The sequence below is a fragment of the Ceratotherium simum genome, chromosome 1 (assembly GCF_057802395.1).
Source record: "Ceratotherium simum simum isolate JZ-2026a chromosome 1, ASM5780239v1, whole genome shotgun sequence".
Taxonomy (NCBI): Eukaryota; Metazoa; Chordata; class Mammalia; order Perissodactyla; family Rhinocerotidae; genus Ceratotherium; species Ceratotherium simum.
The window spans coordinates 46,715,274-46,737,044 of NC_141900.1; the positions used below are offsets into that span (position 1 = coordinate 46,715,274).

A 21,771-nucleotide genomic window follows, 5' to 3' on the forward strand; every position below is an offset into this window, starting at 1 on the left:
AACATGAAGATTTGTGACTTTACTGATAAGGTGTCACTTTTATATAGTCAGCCCAAATTAATGCCACTTGGCGATCATTTCTGAATGAGGTAATTTTCCCTTCAGTGTGCAGCTGAAGTGAGGGAATAATGATAGGACGTGTAAATAGAATAATGCAATTCTGAGACAGATGGACTGCATAGAAGGATAGATCTTTGCCCCTGCAAAGTCGATATCTGAATTAACATAAATATTAAATTAGAATGACAGGTTTCTATTCTACTTATATTACTCTTGATGTTTTGTTATAATATTAGTGATAATATATAATAAAAAACTAACAGTAAGACTATATTTTCTTTCAGTAAAATTAGGTCAATTTCTTCTTATCCCTTATGCTAAGAATTGGCCAAACTCAGATATCAAAGGGCCAGATCTCTAAGATTCAATGAGTTACAATTCCCTTGACATTCATTTTATGAATTAGTTTTTTAAATATATAAGAATAATTAACAGTAATATTAATTTCATGTCAGTTTCCTCTTACACATCTTGTGCTAATAGTTAGCCAGGCCCAGATATTAAAAGGTCGACTCTTCAAGATTTAGCAATTCACAATCCCTTAGTATTTATTTTGTAGTTAATATTTGTTTAATATCATAAGAAAATGTGTTCACATATTGGAAAGAACTCCGTAAAATGGAGACCATCTGGATTGTGCTTCTAAGTCCTATTTTTCCAGAGCCAAGAATCACACTGGGATGGAATTGGGTTATATTGACAGTACTTGTGCAAATGAAAAACCAATGTTATTGCTAAAAACCAATGTTATTGCAATGCTATTGCTCATTTATTGCTGTAAGAATTACTATTATGTTTGCAAGGGTATCTGGTGCATCACAATTTTACAGTTACATTGCTTTTGGATACATATATGTATTTTTATAAAAAAGGATTTTAAAGTGACTTTATAAGGAAAACATGGTTTGTTCATGTAACTACAGTATACTCTTAGTGGAAATCAATGGGAAATCCTCAGTTCTGGGTATTCCATAACATTCTACTAATCAGGAAAAAGTAGTAACATACAGTTATAAAAAATATATATTAGTATCTATGCAAACAAAAAAAGCCATACAAATATATTAGGAAATAAGTCCTATACCAAGCATAAATGAGAAATTAAATGTCAATGCTCTATTTCAATGAATACTGGCAACTAAAAAAGCAAACCAAAACTGAAGCTAAGTTTTAATGCAGTCTGACGGAGTGCATGTGGACAAAACAAATATGTTGATTAAACACTGTTCTGAAGCAAGTAGCAAATGCACGATAATTGAATGTCAGTTGCTGTGATACTACTCACTGTCCTGGGGCTCCATTGCTAGGTGATGAGTAATTTCATCTTGTTTTGTTCTACAAGGGTAAGAGCAAATGGCTTACCGGTAGGCTGAATTTTCTGTTCACGTCTTACTCTTTCCAGTTGCATTTTTCTTTATACGATACAAGTGCTTCTTACCATCAACACAGAAATTCCGTCATCTAAGAAACAAATTTGTCGTGGATTTCATTTGCTACAGAGGAGGTAACAACAAGCCCCACCATGGCAAACATACAGTGCTTATTACCATGTGACTGGCATTCTTCTGTGGGCTTTATGAGGATGAGCAAGTTTAATTCTTACAGCAGTCCTATGAAGTGGATACTTCCCCTGTCTTGGTTTGTGTTCCTCCAAAAGCCAATTCTGAGACAAAGAGTTGGGGGCAGGTTGTCATTTGGAAGATGATCCTGGAAGCACCAAGTAGGAGTAAAATTAGGCAATAGTTTGTTAATAAGTTATTTGCTGCAGCAGCTGGGACTTTGTCCCAGAAGAACTCTCTGAGAAACTGTATGGAACTCACTTCCAAATTGGCCCATTGAAGGCTGAGGTCACTGCAGGATTTAGCCAGTAACTCCATATCCCTCATTGGATGACGGTTGCTCCTTGGGTGTTAACTCTCTAGAACTTCCAGCCTGCCTTGTGTGTAGTTACAGTACAGCTTGGTGGCCAGATAATGCCATCAAACAGACAGTAGAAGGCTTTGGCCTTTAAGAAATTATTTGCAGATGACCTCTAAGGTAGACCAAGGTGAGATGGGTGGAGCACCAATAGCATCTCTACACCCTCATTTTACAGATGGGGAAAGTGAGTCAGAGAGGCTGTGTAACTTGCCCAAGTGGGAATGGGAATGAGAGATCTGTGATTCACATACATGCAGTCTTCTTTCCAGAGCGTGCAATCTTAAACATACAGAGACATGGGAAGCCCGTCTGCTGTAAAGTTATTTTATAACTTCCAAAATTTTGCCACATGTTTTTTACAATCATACCCATTTTATGTATTCCATATCTTAAGTAATAGCTTTAGTAGCACAATGTTTGTGCTCAGTGGACTGGCTTGACCCTCTGTTTTATATCTCTTACTGTCAGCATTCAAACTTTCATCCATACTGTGGAGGCGTTGGGTGCAGGGTAATTGGGGTAGACATTTTCTTGGAAAGAAAATACATTCTTTTAATGCGGGTATAAAAGGTATGCAAATGGCTTTCACGTACTCTGAGGTGCTTGAAAACTATTTTGAGTTTGCTCAGTTAAATTCCAGTGTTGGAAATTTTCTGAATTATGTAGATAAAGAGGAAGTTTTCACGACTCCCTTGCCATAAAACTTGACCCAAACTGACTAGACATTGTATGTAAATCAGGTTTATTTACCTCTCCTACAGGGATAGAAGGAGGTAAAATGAAATGGATTTGTGTATATGTGTATATGGTGATGAGGGGCAATGAAAAAACACTCCTGGAGGTTTAGCTCATGTTCTCATCGTAGGCATGCTCTGTGTAGCTCTTCTCTTCTGCCTCAAAGGAGGAAACTGGAGAAGAAAAGCAGTTTTCTTCTTGTCTATTCCTCCCCTCAACCAACCTCAAATAGTTTTTCTTCTGGTAATCTCCAAAGTTGGTGAGACTAAGCGATAAGTTACTGGGAGAAGAAGCCCAGAGGCGTGGTGGTGGAGAGTCAGCCATGAGAGGAAGAGGCTGTTCCTCTGTGGACCTGATACTCTCTGAATCTGAATTTGAGAATCCTTACAGGCCATTTTCATATATTTGGGGTTAAAATAAATGAAATGTGTCCTGCCACTTCTTCCACCTGCCCATGAGTGTAATAACTGGTAGATCATGTTAAACTTTCTTAGTAAATTTGGAAGCCTCAGAATCTTTCTCTACAGACTGCTCCAGCAGCCGGTGCCTACACTGGGATTTAGCAAGGACAGGTGAAACCTATTTAGCATCCTTGCATTGAACCTCACTGAGGGCAGGGACCATAGCTAACTTATTAATTGTTATAGCCTCACTCTTTGCCATGGTGCATACCATAGACACTCTATAAATAAACCTTACATAACTGATATATCCTGCCTCACCAAAATAAGGTCACATGGGGGCCAGCCTGGTGGTGTAGTAGTTAAGTTTGTGGGCTCCACTTTGGCAGGCTGGAGTTTGTGGGTTCGGATCTGGGGTGCGGACCTACACACTGATCATCAAGCCATGCTGTGGCGGCATCCCATATACAAAATAGAGGAAGAGTGGTACATATGTTGGCTCAGGGCAAATCTTTCTCAAACAAAAAGAGGAAGATTGGCAACAGATGTTAGCTCAGGGCCAATCTTCCTCACCAAAAAAATAAAATAAAGTAAGGTCATATGTACAAGACTAAATGGGGAGATACAATTGAAACACATGGGAAAATCAGAGAATTAGTTTTGTAGCAAATGGCTAATGGCATCATACATAACATAATTGTGGAGAAACTTCAAAGAAGGGAAGAGATTATTAGATCTTATTCTTCCTTGTCAGTAATATGAGCTATTCCCTTGCTGATTGCACAGGAGACAATTCTCAAAGTTTTGTTTGAGTAGGTATGTATAATTTGTAGTTTTAAAATTAAAATATAATATTTCGACAAGGGTACACTATCAAGACATATAGCTACTTAATGACATCATTAGATCAAGACATGAACAAATAAGTAAGTGTAAGTCCACATGGAGGTGTATGGCAAGAAGTTCAATGGTGAAATCATTGTGCAAAGAATCAGAGCAGTGATGTGCAGGGGCATATCAAGCAGAGAGAATGACCCTTTGACCAGGGCGAGGTTTGACTCTACATATGTAAGGGCGAAGAAGCGATACAAGATCTAACTTTTGTTGAGTTCTCACTATGTGCCAGGTAGAGCGACAGTCACTTCACATACGTTATTTCACTTAATCATCATAATAATTGTAGTGGTATTAATTATTATACCATTTAAGATGTAGAAACAAGATCACAGAGTCACTTAGTAGTGGGTCCATCCAGCTCAGATTGCCTGATCCTGCCAAGTGAAGGGATTGTCAGAAAGACAAGGGGGAGGATGCTCATCGTGAAGCATAGAAATTAGGAACTCCAAAGGCAAATGATGGAAGTGTCCATTCAAGAACTGATCAGGTCGAAATGTCCAGATGCGTTTGAGATCTTATGAAAAAAAGTTTAATGAGCTCCAGAAAGGGCAGATGGCCTAAAATCTTTGCCTGAGAATTACCCTGGGGCAGCTTCCAGATCACCAGACCATGATAATTTGTCCAGGGGAGAAATTCCTTGAGAAGATAATGTGAACCTCAGAAACGCTTGGCAGACCCGTCCTGATGGTTGAGATGGATGAGCCAGGCTAACAAAACTGATGCCACTGAACGCTTGAAGCATTTCGCTGAACCAGGCCCAGGGGGGTTTTTAAAATACACAATGCCAGGGCTTGAATCAGCATCTCTAGGGTTCAGACCCAGACTTCAGCATTCTTTATGGTAACTCCTCAGATCGTTCTAATATGCAGCCAGTGAAAACAACTGCTCTAGTTTAATAAGTTGGCATTCTGGTTTATGTATTTTAATAGCTTTCCATGTTATAGTAACTTGTGAATTAGCTTTCCATGTTATAATAACCTATGAGTTAACTTTCTTGTGATTTGGACCCTCTAAATCTAGTTTCTAATATGTTGATGTTACAGTAACACTGAGGATCAGACCTGCCTTGCAGTGAGTTCCCCAAAGCCATGGCATTCCCTGAGTCCTCTCGAGCTACACTGTAAAATACAGCATCCCTGAAACACAGATGGCTAAGTTCTGATTTAAATTAATTAAAATTAAATAAAATTTAAAATTCAGTTACTTTGTCATCCTAGCCACATTTCAGGTGCTCAGTAGCCACAGGTAGCTAGTGACTACCATATTGGACAGCACAGATATGAAATATTTCAGTTACAAAAAATTCTGTTGGACAGCCCTGGCGCAGGTAATTAAATAGCCAAACCTCTCTTGCAGACACTCAATTCACTTTATCCTCTTATCCAAACATGTATTTCACATGCTTTCCCTCAGTCTAAAATAATTTTACCCACTATTTCATATATTAAGTTACCCTTTATTTGATATGTCAGTAAAGGGATAAAAGTATTTTAGAGGCAGGGAAGCATATCACTGAGAGAGAAGAGGAGAGCAAATGTTGGCAACTCATGTCGAGGTGAGACGGAGCTGGCTAATCGAGGTTGCAGGATTTCTCAGAATTGCCTGTTGTTTTATGTCTCCGTGTATCTTCCCTATTATCAAATATTTGTCTTACCTATGGCGTTAAATGCCTTGAAGCAAGTAAATACACCATAACAACGATGCTATCTTTCACTTTTACGGTAAATTCCTATTCACTGTATGCTTGCAATCTATTAATTTTTTTTTTCAAGTTAGGGAAAGGAAATAAGACACAAGAATTACTGAGTAATTAAAATGTTAGCTCTTGGAAACTGAGAGCTTACTCTGTTTTTAGTGAAAGTAGAAACAGAGCCATTCATACTGAAGTGATTAAGATAAGAATGCGATGTCTCACTTCTGTATTGAGCACTGCAGTAGGAGTGGTAAGGCCTGGGGTTTACATCTTTGCTTTAGTATTTATAAGACTTGGGCCTAAGGCAAAACTCCTAACTTCTCTCATGTTGTTTTCGTAATCTATCAAACTGGAATCAGAGTTGAGAAGCACATAAGACCCTCTATGTTAAGTGCTTTTAGGACTTGACACCAACTTAGAACAATTTTATCCAAAGTGATCTGGAGTTTTGAGTTATGTATTGTCCTTCTTCCAGGTCATGTATTAGCCCCTCTTTTCCTATTATTCACCCCAAATACTTACTGTAAAGTGTCCAAACATCTTGACTTTTCTGTAGAAAGTTAAAGGAGGGAAAGTTCATCTTGAGTGAGGAAGATTGTAAATGTTGGAATTTCATATCCAAAATAGGTGGGGCTGGCTAAAAGTTTCAAAGTAAATAAAGACAGATGCAAATGTGAAAAATAAGTAAGGATTATGAGGATACAGCAAAGTTTTCCTTAACTGCCTGGTCCTTCTTTCTAAAACAAACAAACAAACAAACAAACAAATTTACACATAGGCCTACTTATGTTTTAAGAGAAAAAGTCACAATGGATCATATAGAAAAACAAGACACTGAAGATGATCTTAACACAGGTTGTGAGAACCTAGAAGTTCTGAAGTTAGGGGATTGTGACTCTAAAGCTATATTGTTTATTTGCTATAATAATTTAATATAAATGTCTTCTGACATTTTGAATTGAACTCCTATCCAAGGCAAAGAGTACGCAGCAGAAAAGAAGATCTATTTAGGCAGAGAACAAAATTGTATTCCCACAAATTTCCGACCTTTTTAATGTGCTTAGAGTAGTGTCTTATGTTGCTAAACATTTCCTTTGTGTTACTAACAAAACAGATGAAAAGATATAGATGTTCCCATTTTTCTATTCGTATCACACCTAACAAAAAAGCCCCTGTGATCTTGGGAATTGCTTAATTCCTAGCTGAAAACTTACGGCCCCTGGGCCACTGGTGGTCATTTTTAGGTCTTTACATTATCAAATACTTCTCTGATCAAAATGCCTAGAGCAGTTAGGCATCCATTAAGAACAGTTACTATCCTTTGAGGAATTGAGTGGCTTGGGAAGCTGAAGGTAGATTGTTAAGTTAAAAGGACGTGATAATTACTCCATTTGAAGTAATGAAATGCCTACTGTATACTGTATACAGTGTACTTTATTCCACTGAGAGAGAAAACAAATACAAAACCAGGAGGTCAGTATTTTTTGTTTAATAAAGTTTTTACGGTTTTATTTGTTTATTATTTTTCTGTAGAAAAATACGTTTATTGTTGAGATTTTACAAAATATAGTCATAACAGAAAAAAAAATCACCTCAAGTCCCACCTTTGAGGAAAAAATAAACAAACTCTTTCTAATCTTTGTTTTTCTATACCTATCTCTGTACTTTTACAAGCAAGAGTTCATACTATAGATAATGCTTTGCAAGCTAAATTTTCACTTGAAGTATTATGAACATTTTCCTGATCATCAAATAATTTTTATAAGATTTTAATGACTGTATAGTCTTCCATTATATGGATATAGCCTAATTTATTTAATCAGTCCCTTCCGTGTTGGGCATGTAAGTGGTTTGCATTTTTTAAAATGCTGTGATGAACATTAATTCTTTGCATGTATTTTAATTATTCTCTTAGAATAAACTACTAGAATAGAATTATTAAATAATTGACATGCTTTTAAAGTTTCTGTTACCTACTACTAATCACTTTCAAGAATTTTCCTTCTCACCAGAGAGTGCCTGGTAGAATACTGAATCTTTCCCAACACTGGATATTGTTGGTTTTCTCCAAACCTTTGAGAATTTTAAGGGTAAAGAAGTATTATTGCTTTATTTTACATTCATTGATAGCTCTTTCATGTTTGTTGAACACTGTTGTATCTTTTTTTTTTTTTTTTTGCTGAGGAAGATTTACCCTGAGCTAACATCTGTTGCCAATCTTCCTCTTTTTGCTTGAGGAAGATTTGCCGTGTGCTAACATCTGTGCTAGTCTTCCTCTATTTTGTATGTGGGTCACCACCACAGCATGGCTGCTGATGAGTGGTGTAGGTCCGCACCTGGGAACTGAACCCAGGCTGCTGAAGCAGAGCGCACTGAACTTAACCACTAGGCCGTGAGGCTGGCCCCTGTTATATCTTTTTTTTTTTTTCCTCGTGAGGAAGGTCCGCCCTGAGCTGACATCTGCCAATCCTCCTCGTTTTGCTGAGGAAGACTGGCCCTGGGCTAACATCCATGCCCATCTTCCTCCACTTTATATGGGACGCCGCCACAGCATGGCTTGATAAGTGGTGTGTCAGTGCGCGTCCGGGATCCAAACCGGTGAACCCCGGGCCGCCGCAGCTGAGCGCACGCACTTAACCGCTTGCGCCACCAGGCCAGCCCCCTGTTATATCTTTTTTTAAGGGCTATTTGCTCACATGACACTCTGATATGATGAAAGAACTTTTCTCTCTCAGCCTTTAATGCCCACAGCATAGGCAGAACCAAGAAGAAAGGGGAGTAGAAAGAGAGGATTTGGAAAAAGATGAAAACAGAGCTTTGTGGAGAGGAAGGCAGAACCGCATAACCGTAGTGAATAGAATGCTGTGCATATGTTTACTAGTATTGTTCTAATCAGAATGGGAGAACTAAAAGTGGTCCCTAATCAGTCTCTGCTATGAAACAACTTCTGCTTTATCTTCAGAGACAAGGCCTAAACAGTCAAGTGAAGACCTTTGGAAGTGCCTGCGATAGGCAGCACAGCATGTTAGTGAAGAACACACACTCTGGAGTCAGAGTTCAAATCCTGACTTTGTCACTAACTAGCTGCATGACCTTGAGCAAGTTACTTAGTCTGTTTCTTAGAGTTTCATAGAGTTTTTATGAAGATAAAATGACTTAATAAATGTAAAGTGCTTAGAATGGTGTCTGGTACATAATGATATGTAAGCATCTGTTAAATAAAATTTTTAAAGTGCCTGGCATGGCACGTAATAGTACTTGAAAAGTATTAGCTGAAACATTTAATACGTAACGAAAGGCAATAAATATATAAACAAGTTCCAATACATGCGGTTTAGACAAGAAGGGTACTAGATGTTAAAGGGTAGTTTTCAAAAAAGTAAAATTGTGAATCTCATACAAATGTAAAATAACCCATGTCAAAGATTTTATTGAAGTTATTCATTAATAAGAGAACTAATATATAGTTAGAACTAGTTCAGAGAATCCAAAGAACAGACAAATGTATAGGCAATCAGTGTTGAAATGAATTTGCTAATAAATGCAAAGGTGGCCTCTTCCACAGGGCAGAAATTAGTTTCATCTCCACCAGACAATTGCTGTGCATCTCTGTGGACAAAGCATTTGCTGCTTTCAGTCTTCTACTGAATTAGAAAATAACTCAAAGAAAAGGAAAGGTGCAGACTTCAATAGCATCAGATCACTGGAAGGGTCCCAGAGACACCATCTATGGAAAGAATTTTTTTGTCCATTTCAAAGACTTGCCTAGTTTCCCTTGATTTAGGGAAGTATGCAACCAATAATTCTAAAAGTTACTGAAATCAGGCATTAAAAGGACCTGTGCCAGAATCACAGCCTCAACACTTAGCAGCTCTGTGAAACAATAACTTCACCTCCAGGAGCATCAGTGACCCCTTCTGTAAAATGCAGGTAACAGTATTTAGTTCATGGGAGCTCTCATAAGGATGAAATGGTATGTGTCTAGAGCTCCTGATAACAGTGTGTGACTCATGTAGTCATTCAATAAGCCGTAACTATTGCTGTGCTAATTATAATTAGCAGAACCAATCAAAGAATAATTGCTCAGTTTTGCTTCTACTAGGCCCAGTCAACCTAGGTAGAAGTTATATACAGCATTGGGTAAAGCTCTGGGGAAGGAAAGAGTGTGGCTCCCACAAGGGACACTGAAAACAGCCTGACTAGAGAACGCTACTGGGTAGAGAATGCTGAGAAATAATGCAGGGCAGGTGACATCCAGCCTCTGGAGGGGCTCTGGAACCCAGACAGAGGAGTTTTGCCTCTGTACAGTAAACATTCAACTCAGAATCATCTGGAGCGCACATTCCTGGGCCTTGCCTCAGACCTATTGACTTAATAGCTGGCAGTTGGGAATCTGTATTTTATCAAGTTTCCCAGATGTTGCTTGAGCACATTGAACTTTAAGAACCATTGCTGCGGGGCGGCCCTGTGGCTTAGCGGTTAAGTGTACGCGCTCTGCTACTGGCGGCCCGGGTTCGGATCCCATGCGTGCACTGACGCACCGCTTGTCGGGCCATGCTGAGGCTGCGTCCCACAGACAGCAACTAGAAGGATGTGCAACTATGACATACAACTATCTACTGGGGCTTTGGGGAGAAAAGGGGGGGAAAAAAAAGGAGGAGGATTGGCAATAGATGTTAGCTCAGAGCCGGTCTTCCTCAGCAAAAAGAGGAGGATTGGCATGGATGTTAGCTCAGGGCTGATCTTTCTCACAAAAAAAAAAAAAAAAAAAAAGAACCATTGCTGTGGATATAAGATATAAATCTTTCTCTAGAGTCATATTCTTGACATATAGGAGTAAAGTGAAATAAGGGGCCTTCTACCCACTGTGCAGGATAACTTTCTGGATGAAAAGATGAGGTGAGACTGAAGGCAAGAGTGAATTGACAGGAGTGGCTATAGCCCATGAATAGGGTGATGAGGGCCTGCATTAGGGTGGGAATAATGGAATAGACAGGAATCACTGACTCTAAACATCATAAAAAATCAGAATTTAATGGTTAAATGAGTAGGAGATTCAAAGTGCAGGACAGGAAGTATTTAAAACTGTGACCACATGATTTTAAATGCAGGTGAATAGGAAAATAGAGATTCGTTGACACAAATGGAGAATTGAGCATGATCAGTTTTGTGGAAAGATGAGCTCAGTCTGGAGCATGTTAGAGGATAGTGATACTTTTAAATGGAAACGTATAGAAAATAATTGAAGGAAAAAGGGGCAGGTCTTAGAACGATAGATGAAATTTCTATGGAACGTCCTTAGGTAAGGCTTCTCTGTTTCCCTCCCTCTTTAAATTGTCAAAATATATTTCACACACAAAGGATTACATGAGCTAAATGCTAATCACTTGAGAAACCTAACATGAGTGTTTTAAATTTAGGTATTATTGTAGCTGTAGAGAAAAAGAAAAGCTAGATTTACAGTTTATATCAAAGATCAAACTGTATGGCATAGCTGAGAAAGTGAACATATTTAATTATTTTCTTCTTTCTAGGCAGGATGTAAAGTCCTTAACAGTTGAACAAACTGATTGAAAACTCATTTGTATACCCCAGTGAGGTATTTGGTAAATGCCTAATTGTTAAACTGAATTTTAAAATGATCCTTAGAGATACCTGACAATATACAGCATCTTTCTAACCCTGGAGTTAAGTCTGTTGCTGGTAAATCCCTGAGTTCAATTCCCAGCTATGCTACAGTCCTTTAAGAGGCTAGTTAAGATCCTTGGCTAATATGGGAATTGTTGCCTGAAAACTAAAAGTTAGGGTCTGCCCCAGATCTCAGACTCACTTAGCCCTCTGGGAGACTTCTCAGTATTAGATATGTGCTTAACCCAAACTGTTGATTCCAAACTCTGTCTTTGTTGCAGTAGAATTACAAAAGGGTCCATGAAGAGACTTTTCACTGCTGTTAGAAAATATACATACTTCTACCAAAGTAAATCTGTTTAAAAAAAACTGCGTTTGGTTGCAAGTGTTTTAATTTTTGTCCTGATCCTACTTTTAGCAAAAAAGAAAAACTATATTAGAATCATTTAGTATGTACAATAATTAAAACATTTTATTGATCATTGTGTAAATAAAAAGATGGGCATGTTCCCAGAAGAAGTAAGTTCTTTAATGTATTCCTAAACTTGAGGCTGTGCCTGTATTCATGCAAGGATTAGAATTTATATACATTTTTTTTTTTTAAATTTCCCCCCAAAGCCCCAGTAGATAGTTGTATGTCATAGCTGCACATCCTTCTAGTTGCTGCATGTGGGACGCGGCCTCAGCGTGGCCGGAGAAGCGGTGCGTCAGTGTGCGCCCGGGATCTGAACCTGGGCCGCCAGCAGCGGAGCGCACGCACCCAACCGCTAAGCCATGGGGCCGGCCCTAGAATTTATATACATTTTTATTGTTTTTTGGTATTCATAGAATGTATTTTCATGCTATGTGTTGTGAAGGATGTTGAATATAAAACACATTATGCAAGGAATTTTGTTGTAAATCAAATATTTATTGAATCTAAATGAATATCTTCTGTGCATCTTCTAAACTTGAATTTGTATCTATATTCTTACAAAAGTCACGTTGTTTAAAATAAGTTTATATCTTATTCCTGTCCCTAACATCCTATCATGTTTGTGTCAATTTAATTAATTAAAATGCTTTATAGACATATTTTTTGGGATTTTAATGTGCAGAAATTCAAAACAGATTCAAATGTACTTTCTACTAAATACTTGAACTTTTGAATTGCATCATATATGCAAAGAATAAATAGATACATTCAATTATTCATTGGCAAATACTTATTGAGCATCTAATACGCCCCAGGCACTCTTCTAAGGGCCGAGGATACAGCAGAAAACAAAGCATGGTATGGTCATCAACAACTTGTACTCTATCCAGCCTATGTCAATAATGGTAATGGTACCCTACCCTGAAATAGTAATTTTGATCCAAGTCTTTATAATAATAAATTAATTAAACCCATAGATTGCTTCTAGAAACAAGGGTCACAGAAGAAATTATGTTGCAGCACTCATATTTTAATTAATTCCATCTAGTTTTAAATAATATGGACACTCAGACTTTTGAGTTTGGGATTTTACTTTCTTGGAAGCTCACGTCACCAGCAAACTCAGTGTTTGTTTACTTAATGCCATTGGTTGATTTGATGCCTGGGAAAAGGCCAATGTGGTATGATTGATGAGAAATGTTTAAGCCTGGTCATTTTATTTGCGAATATTTTATGATCTATGTCTCTTGAAATGTAAGGTGGTTTGGTTTTTTTTTCTTTTTAACTCTGCATCCTTTAATGAGAGGTCTGTCTTTTATCCGTTGTTCACTTTTTTTCAGGTTTTAGGGAAAAAGCCAGAGCTTAGAGATGGAGATGATGATGATGACACCATAGCAGACGTAACTAACAGGAAAATGGCTAAACTCTACATGGTGAGTTCATTGTCAGTGAGTTCCATCGTTTTTACTGGACTGGATGCAGCTGGGGAAGCCTGTAGTGGGAGGGACTCTCTTTGCTGCAGTTGATAATTTTCGTTGTCCTCAAAAAGAAATGTGTAGATAGAATGCATTCTTTGCTCTAGTATATTTATTAAAATTCTTCTTTATGTTACTTTTTATTATTTTTATCAAACAACACATAATAAGTGAACTTATTGGTATGACAATTAAAGTATATATTGTTGCTGTACTAGTTTGCAATAGTATATTTCCATGTATACATTCAATAAAATGTTTCCTTCATGGAGTAAAAATACTTTGTAAGCTTTTTCTTATAAAATCTTGGTAAGCTTAAAAATCTTGACCTTATTTAAAATATCCTGTTTAGACATAATGAAGGCTTTCTTTGTTATAGTAGGGCAAAGCTATCAAATTAGACAGCTGGAAGGAAACAGGATAAACACAGCCCTGTCCTGGGCACAGGCAGACCTAGTTCCATGTCAGCTTCGTGGTGAATGACAGGCTAGGTGAACTTGGGCAAGACATGGCCATTCTAGGTCTTAAGTTCTTATCTAAAACGAAAAAAGAGATTACATTAGAAGATTACTCAGGTTCCTTCCAACTCCATAATTTTATGATTTTATTGCTGGTAAGGGTAACAAAAGCCAAAAGATATAGACTGCTCAAATGAGATCCCTCCTCTTGGAACTTTCTAAGCACTTGATTTGGAGCAGACCATAATCTCCCTGCAGAATTGAGTAGTTTTCTCATCTGTTACAGGAAGGAGTTATATTTGCTGTTTTTTAAGGGACCGTCTAGCTCATAAACTGATTTTAAATGAAGATCAAGTTACTAACTTGGGTAGCATAACTTCCTTTGAGTAAAAGGGAAGTGGATTCTTTTCTTCCTAGATGGTAAAGGAAAATGTGGTTACCACTTCTGCTAAGTACTTTTATTATTACTGCTGTAATTTTAATATAAACCATACAGAAATTGTTATCTAAAGACTTCGTGGCTGCTTATGTTTTTTCATTACTGTTTCTAAAACTCATTTTCAACAGCTTAACAGATATCTTTTATGTCACATCATCAAATAAAACTGTTCTCCCTCTTGGACAGCATTATGGACTAAAGAAATATTGTAAAATATGAACAAGTTATTCGTGAATCATTGCTCTCTCTAGTGGATCCATCAAGTATTGCGTATTTTAAAGTATAAAGTCCGTTTGAAAATACTTTAATTTGGGATTGCTGAACAAAACTGGGAAGCAGAGTCAGCTAGGGCAATTTCTAAAAACACAGAATTCAAACCCCACCACAATGTGGCAAAACTCCACCACTGATCTAGGGAAGGCCCTGGAATCTGCATATTTAACAAGTGCCCGGGTGATTATCTTGCAGCCTACAAGCTGGCCTTTGAAAAACTGAATTCTAATCTAGGCATTAGTATCACTTCCAATGTTGTAAGACCATCTCCAACTTTTATAATTTTTTTTTTATAATTTTTTTTTTTTTTCTCCCAAAGCCCCAGTAGACAGTTGTATGTCATAGCTGCACATCCTTCTAGTTGCTGTGTGTGGGACGCGGCCTCAGGACGGCCGGAGAAGCAGCGCGTAGGTGCGCGCCCGGGATCGAACCCCGGGCCGCCAGCAGCGGAGCGTGCGCACCCAACCGCTAAGCCACGGGGCCGGCCCTCCAACTTTTAAAATAATGTTCTGTAGTCATTTCCAAACTTCAAGAGTCTGGGTAAATAACAATCTATTCATGACAAAGGAAATTTACTTTGATAATTTACACAAAATATACTTAAATTACAGGACCTATTTTGAGGAAGAAAATCTGTAGGCATCAACTGTGATGTATCAATGCCTTCCTTAGCCTGGTGCCTGGCATACGGCAGGCAATCAATAAATGTTGAATGAATGAATGTTTAAGCTTCAGCTTTTTGTGTGTGTACAATGAGTGTAAGATTATTACCTATTTGAAAATATTGCTATAAAAATTCAAAGACATAATCATGTAAAGTTCATTGTGTGGTGCCTACTACATATGAGCATCTCAACACACCTTAGCCGTTGTTACTATCAGTATTATTTTTGATGTTTTAGGCAGAGTGTCAAAACTTAACTTTTTTAATTAGTAGTTTTTTTACCCCAAAGGACTCTTTTTTAAAAAAGTCTTTTAGGGTTATAATTGGGCTTATGGATTTTGTTTGTTTTTTTTTTTCTTTGAAACAGCTTTATTGAGATAATTTATATTCCATGAAGTTCACCCATTTAAAGTGTACAATTCAGTGGTTTTTATTACATTTACAGAGTTGTGCATCCACCACCATAACCTAATTTTAGAACATTTTTATCATCCCCAAATGAGCTCATGGTTTTTATATTAGGTTTCAGATGCCAGTGGATCTATGAGAGTGACCGTGGTGGCAGAAGAAAACCCCTTCTCCATGGCAATGTTGCTTTCTGAAGAATGCTTTATTTTGGACCACGGTGCTGCCAAACAAATTTTTATATGGAAAGGTAAAAGATGCCATTGACATTGTTGCTGCCCTTCAGACTTATAGATATTTTTTTCAGAAAGGTAAAGAAAACATCTTTTGTGATTTAAAAAAAAACCTGCCTTTCTGAGACTTTGCTCTATAAACAGCTCATATAAAATGTAGACATCAAAACCATATTTTCTTTCTACTAGCATCATTTGCCAGGGATGATGGGGTTAAAGAAAGCATTTAAGCCATATAAAAAGAATCTTTTTTATATGTAGCATTCATTACAATATTAAGTATACTTAATGTACTAGGGAGTTTTTGCCATTCTCTCAATGTTATATTTAAATTAAATTATAGTTATATTTATTTTTTGGTGCACAAGTATTTCTTAATCATATAATATCTTCCCTCTCTGAAATTCTGTCTCTTTAATTTATCTTACATTGTAGGTAAAGATGCTAACCCCCAGGAGAGAAAGGCTGCAATGAAGACAGCTGAAGAATTCCTACAGCAAATGAATTATTCTACTAATACCCAAGTATGTGTGGAAATGAACTGGCTAGAAAAAAAAATTTAAAACACAGGAGTTCATGACATCTCCACAAAACTCACAAAATAATTTGGTTCAAAGTAACATATTCATGTGAAGTCATTCTTCACTTACCTGTGTCCAATGTTTTGTCAAATGTCCCTTGAACTGTATCTATGTGGAGGATGAAATTTTGCAGAAACTGGAGCTCAGACCTCCCATGGGGCTGCATGATAAGAATAAGAGCCCTTCTGCTTCCTCCATAGCCCTTAAGTCAGGATAATAAACCACAGTTGAATTAACTGAGAGCACTTAATCAGTTATTCCTTAGAGCAAGTAGTACAGACATGGACTAATACCCGGATAATATTTGGCTTCATCAAGATCAACTTAGATACTGGCTAGTTACTCTTTCTGAATCTCTCAGCCTTATCTTTTCTCTTCATTTTTATGTCCTGGCACAAGTAACACAATGAAACCATTTCTTCTAGGTCACAGACGTCTTGTGAACCTAATGTGGAAAAACAGTCAAACTTATTTGACTGCAGTGGTAACATATGAAAGAACTTTATTCTTACCTCAGACATCCTTGCCTTTAGTTGTGATAAAAAGCAGAACTAGATTGTTTTAGCTTCATATTTGGTAACCTTTCCTTCTGCATTCATTTAAGGATCCCAGCTTCTAAGTTTACATCTGTCATCACAGAAACCAGGACAATCTTTTCATTTCCTTAGTTTTTTCTCCACTACTAGATTAATGTTTTTCCTTTGTCTCTTATTTCCTCTTTATAATTATTATTATTTTTGAAATTTCAGATTCAAGTTCTTCCAGAAGGAGGTGAAACACCAATCTTCAAACAGTTCTTTAAGGACTGGAGAGAGAAAGATCAGAGTGATGGCTTTGGGAAAGTGTATGTCACAGAGAGAGTGGCTCGAATACAACAAATTCCATTTGATGCCTCAAAATTACACAGTTCTCCGCAAATGGCGGCCCAGCACAATATGGTGGATGATGGTTCTGGCAAAGTGGAGGTATTTACCTGTTTTTGTTTGTTCGTTTTTATCAAGCCCATTTATGCCAGTATATCTGGAAATACAATGTCAGGAAACTACAAACTTTGTAAAATGTGAATTTTACTTATTAATAAAGATGGTCCAAGACTGTATATTAAATCAGGGGATTTAAAGCTGAAAGAGATATTGTCTGACCCTCAGTCCTATTTTACAATATGTATGTTGAGATTGTAAGAAGTTAGGTGATTTGTAGAAGATCACATAATTATCTCCTTAGAGACCTGATGTGGAACCCAGCCACCTTATTTCCAGGTCCAGAACTGCTCCTGCTCTCGTATGTGGGATTGTCCAGTGAGGGTTTGTTGCTCTGATGTACCAGCTACCATCAGTTTGTCCTTCTCTTGCACCTTAGAGGCATTCACAAAAGCAAATTGGGCATGTGTTATGTGCTAAAATCACAGATGTTTTTAGAGGATTCAAATTGAGTTTGTTGATTATTCCTTTTTGTTGACAAAAATTGCTAAAAAAAAAAAAAAACCCTAATAATTTTCCCTAATTCAAATCTCTTCACACTTAATCCACTCTTAAGTCATCTAACGTAATAAGAACTGAGTGCTGTCACTTTGCATTCTAAAATATTTTAATGGCTCTCCACAGTCTTGCTGAGAATGTCCATCTTCAGCTGGGCCTCCATGGCCTTCCGTGCTTTGATCCTTGTTCTCCTCTCCGCCTCACCCCTCCACTGCCTTGAGGACTCTTGCCCTCTGCCATCTGGCTAACATTCCCATTACTGCTTTGTAACTCAGTTATGACACAAGCTGCATCTTTTCTGAGAAGCCTTCCCTCTGCACTGAAATGGCATTTCTCTGTGCTTAAACTATAAGTAAAATTTTCCACAGGACTTATCATAGAAGTACCACAGAATTGTTCATTTACTTACAAATTTCTCCTCCTAGATCTCTTGTCAGTTCCTCTTGTCAGGAATGAGTATTTTATCTCTATATTCCCAGGGTTTACCACAATGCTTTGACCAAAGTATGTAGTAAGGAGATTTAGGAAGTAGTTTTTCCTCTTTTCAAAGACATGAGGTGTGAATCTAAGCTATACAGGGGTTGTGGGAACTGAAAAAGGAGAAATGCCCCACATGGCCTGTCAGGAGTTTCCAACTTCTGGGTCTGGATCTGCCTCCTGCTCAGACATCCTTTTATGGAGCCCAGCAGAGCCAGAGGGTCCTGTGGCAGAATTGGCTCCCCAGCACCAGCTGTGTCCTGGCTACAATCTCCATGTCAGACCACAGCATCTCTGAGATGTCCTCCTGTGCCACCCCAGGGCTGCTGAAATCTGGGGGCTCTCTCTAGGCTCTTGGGTTTAGCCAGGCTCTGCTGCTGTTTCTCCTCTGCTCACTGGAATGGCATGGGAAGAAGGCACTGTACCTCTCCTCTCTACTTGCTCATCTCCAAATTTCAAAGCAAAGGGTCTAGCCTGCCCCACCCCAGGAACCAGGCAGGAGGGCGTGTGTGTGCACGCGCATGGTACTGGCAGTCTCTCACTCATGTGTTACTTTCCTATTTCATCTACAACTCGCACTGTCCAACTTGGAGTGTTTTTAATCTGTGATGAGGATGAGGAAGTAGGAAAAAACTGGCTCTGCCTGCTTTTATCTTTTTAGTCTTATTGCCTGGATGGCGCCTTCTGAAAATAGAAGTCATGCAATTGGCATCTTTATTATTTGGTCACAATCTGCCACTCTTGCCTGGGAAAACAGTAGTCTCATGACTTAAAGTGCAGGGAAAAAGAAATTAAAAAAAATTATCTCCCAACTGATGAAAAATTTTATGTAAGTTATGAGATATATTTCTGAGCTGAATATTTTAGTTTGTTATTCCACTAAAATGTCATGGTATTTTCACAAATGGATCAAACAACAGGTATTTATTAATCAACAGGCTCAGAACAGAGCTAAGTACTGTGGAGGATGCAAAAGAAATATAAGCACCTTAAAAATCAATAAACAGGGCCGGCCCTGTGGCTTAGCGGTTAAGTGCGCGCGCTCCGCTGCTGGCGGCCCAGGTTCGATCCCGGGCGCGCACCGACGCACCACTTCTCCGGCCATGCTGAGGCCGCGTCCCACATACAGCAACTAGAAGGATGTGCAGCTATGCCATACAACTATCTACTGGGGCTTTGGGGGAAAAAATAAATAAATAAAATTAAAAAAAATAAAAAAAATAAAAAAATCAATAAACAAATTGATACATTGATAAAATTCAAAAATTGTTTAATGATAAATCTAAACCAAAATTTTTTTTAAAAATTCTGAGAAGAATTATTAGATCAAGAATTTTAACTTTCGTCTGCATATTCCATTCCTTTCAGATTTGGCGTGTTGAAAGCAACGGTAGGATAGAAATTGACCAAAACTCCTATGGTGAATTCTATGGCGGTGACTGCTACATTATCCTCTACACTTATCCCAGAGGACAGATTATTTACACCTGGTAAGTTTCCCTCTTTCACAAGATCTCAAGTTTCACAGGGGCCAGATTTTGCTCCAAAGTTGAATTCCATGCAGTATGGGGTAGAATTATCCTATAGTTACCCCAGTGAGATTTGTATAGCATGCATGTAGTTTTTCTTTCGATATGATTTTGACTATATTTTGTAGCTGCTGTTCACAAGCAGGGGAAGTTAGATAAAAATCATCCTCCCTAGTCTAGGAAAAAAGTTTGATATTCAAATAGTAGTGTTCTCTTAGTGGATACATAGTTGAATATCTCATTTCCTGTGCAAGGTAACACTCCAACCCACCAGCATTGGATACTACGTCTTACTGTTAAAACATAGAGGCCCAGCCTGATTGGAGCTGCAAAATTGCAGTGAGGCAAACCTCCTGAGGGATGTATATATGATTTATGATTCTATTTTATATGCCAGAGACCTCAAATTGCATCCCTATTCTTTAATTGCCATGCAAGTCATAGCAATAATGGAGAAAAAAATGTATCCACATCTTAATGGTTTTGTATAATGATTTAATTGAAGATTAAGTTTACTTAGTCAGAGTCAGTGCCAAGGCTATGTTTTAATGGGAAATATCTAACCAAGTAAGTTAAATGCACATACCATGCTGGTGACATTTTTCATTGGTAAGTGTTTCACCAGATGGCAGGGTCATATTGGTCTCCACAGTGTGACCACTAACTGCTTACACTGACCAGTGCCTTCAGCCCAAGGAAGTTCAGGGGATGGGATGATTATCCCGATGCCATAGGCTCTTGCTACCCTAAGTGTGGTCTGGGAACTAGAAGCATCGTAGTCGTCACCTGGGAGATGGTTAGAAATGTAGATTCTCAGGCCTCACCTTTGACCCTCTAAAGCAGAACCTGCATTTTAACAAGATCACCGGGTGATGCATATGCACTTTAATGATAGGCAGGCATTGCCTTAGGCAATGGTTCTAAACACTAGCTGCACACGATAACCTGTACAGTTTTTCACAAATCCTAACGCCTGACCTCTACCTCATACCAGTAAGTCTCACTCTCCAGTGGTGGGACTCTTGAGATTGTGATGTATGCCACAGCCAGCATTGGTGAGAACCACTGTACCCCGGGACATTTCTCACCCCAGAGCCACATCATACCCTATCAAATGGATGTATGTAGTGCGTTTTTTTAATAATAAAAAACTCACTGTATTTAGAAAAAAAAAGCATGCCGTCATCGGATGGAAAACTCAATTTGAGAAACTACATTGTGTATTACATAGTGCTTGATGTTGTGAGAGATATAAAAGTTTTGAGACATTATTTAGTCTATTATCAAAACTTAGTATATTATCAAGACTTTTTCATAAACATAAAGGGAGAAAATCGCATTACAAACATAAACTTCCTCTATAAAGCCATATTGTCCGACAGATTCAATGAAGCAGAGCATTCAGAAATCTTCTGTTACAAGAGGACTTTCTTACTTCAGAAATTCCTCATTATGGTGTGTTCTGTTGCAAGAATTTGTCATTCTTTCTTAAAAAGCAAATTTAATTATGTTGGTAGTATTACTTTATTATGACATTAGTACTTGCACAAAAAGTTGAACACACATATAATCTACAAAACCACAATATATTGTCCATAGAGTAGAATTCCTGCTCTTTGACAGTTTTTTTCTCTTTTTTTTTTTATTGAGGTAACGTTGGTTTATAACATTATATAAATTTCAGAGGTACATCATTGTATTTCAACTTCTGTGTAGCCTATGTCGTGTTCTGTATTGAAGATGTCAACTGCATAGCAACCATTTTTGGGGCAAAATGTTTGGGCCAGCAGAGTGCTAGATGTTTCCATCTGTTTTCTTCATAACCAGGTTATTTTCAAAAGAAAAAAGGGAGGGGAGGAATCAGACAGATTAAGCAATTTAACCCAAAGTCACAACTGGGTTGTAACTGGTAAAGCAGCATTTCACACCTTGATCTGCTGCTCTCTTTAACTCTAAGGCCTGAGTGCAGCTGTACCCTGTAGGTATGTCTTTATTTTGCAATTTCCATTT

The 21,771-nt window shown here is 37.9% G+C and overlaps 1 protein-coding gene across 1 annotated transcript in view; it reads left to right on the plus strand.

Moving 5' to 3' along the window:
• Positions 1-21,771, plus strand: part of SCIN (scinderin) — a 76,506-nt gene that overhangs the window by 34,482 nt on the left and 20,253 nt on the right. Inside the window, exons 5-9 of the mRNA XM_004431396.3 lie at positions 13,090-13,182; positions 15,581-15,713; positions 16,132-16,220; positions 17,027-17,242; positions 19,601-19,722. Coding sequence (XP_004431453.1) covers positions 13,090-13,182; positions 15,581-15,713; positions 16,132-16,220; positions 17,027-17,242; positions 19,601-19,722 — 653 coding nt within the window. The remainder of the gene's footprint in view (positions 1-13,089; positions 13,183-15,580; positions 15,714-16,131; positions 16,221-17,026; positions 17,243-19,600; positions 19,723-21,771) is intronic.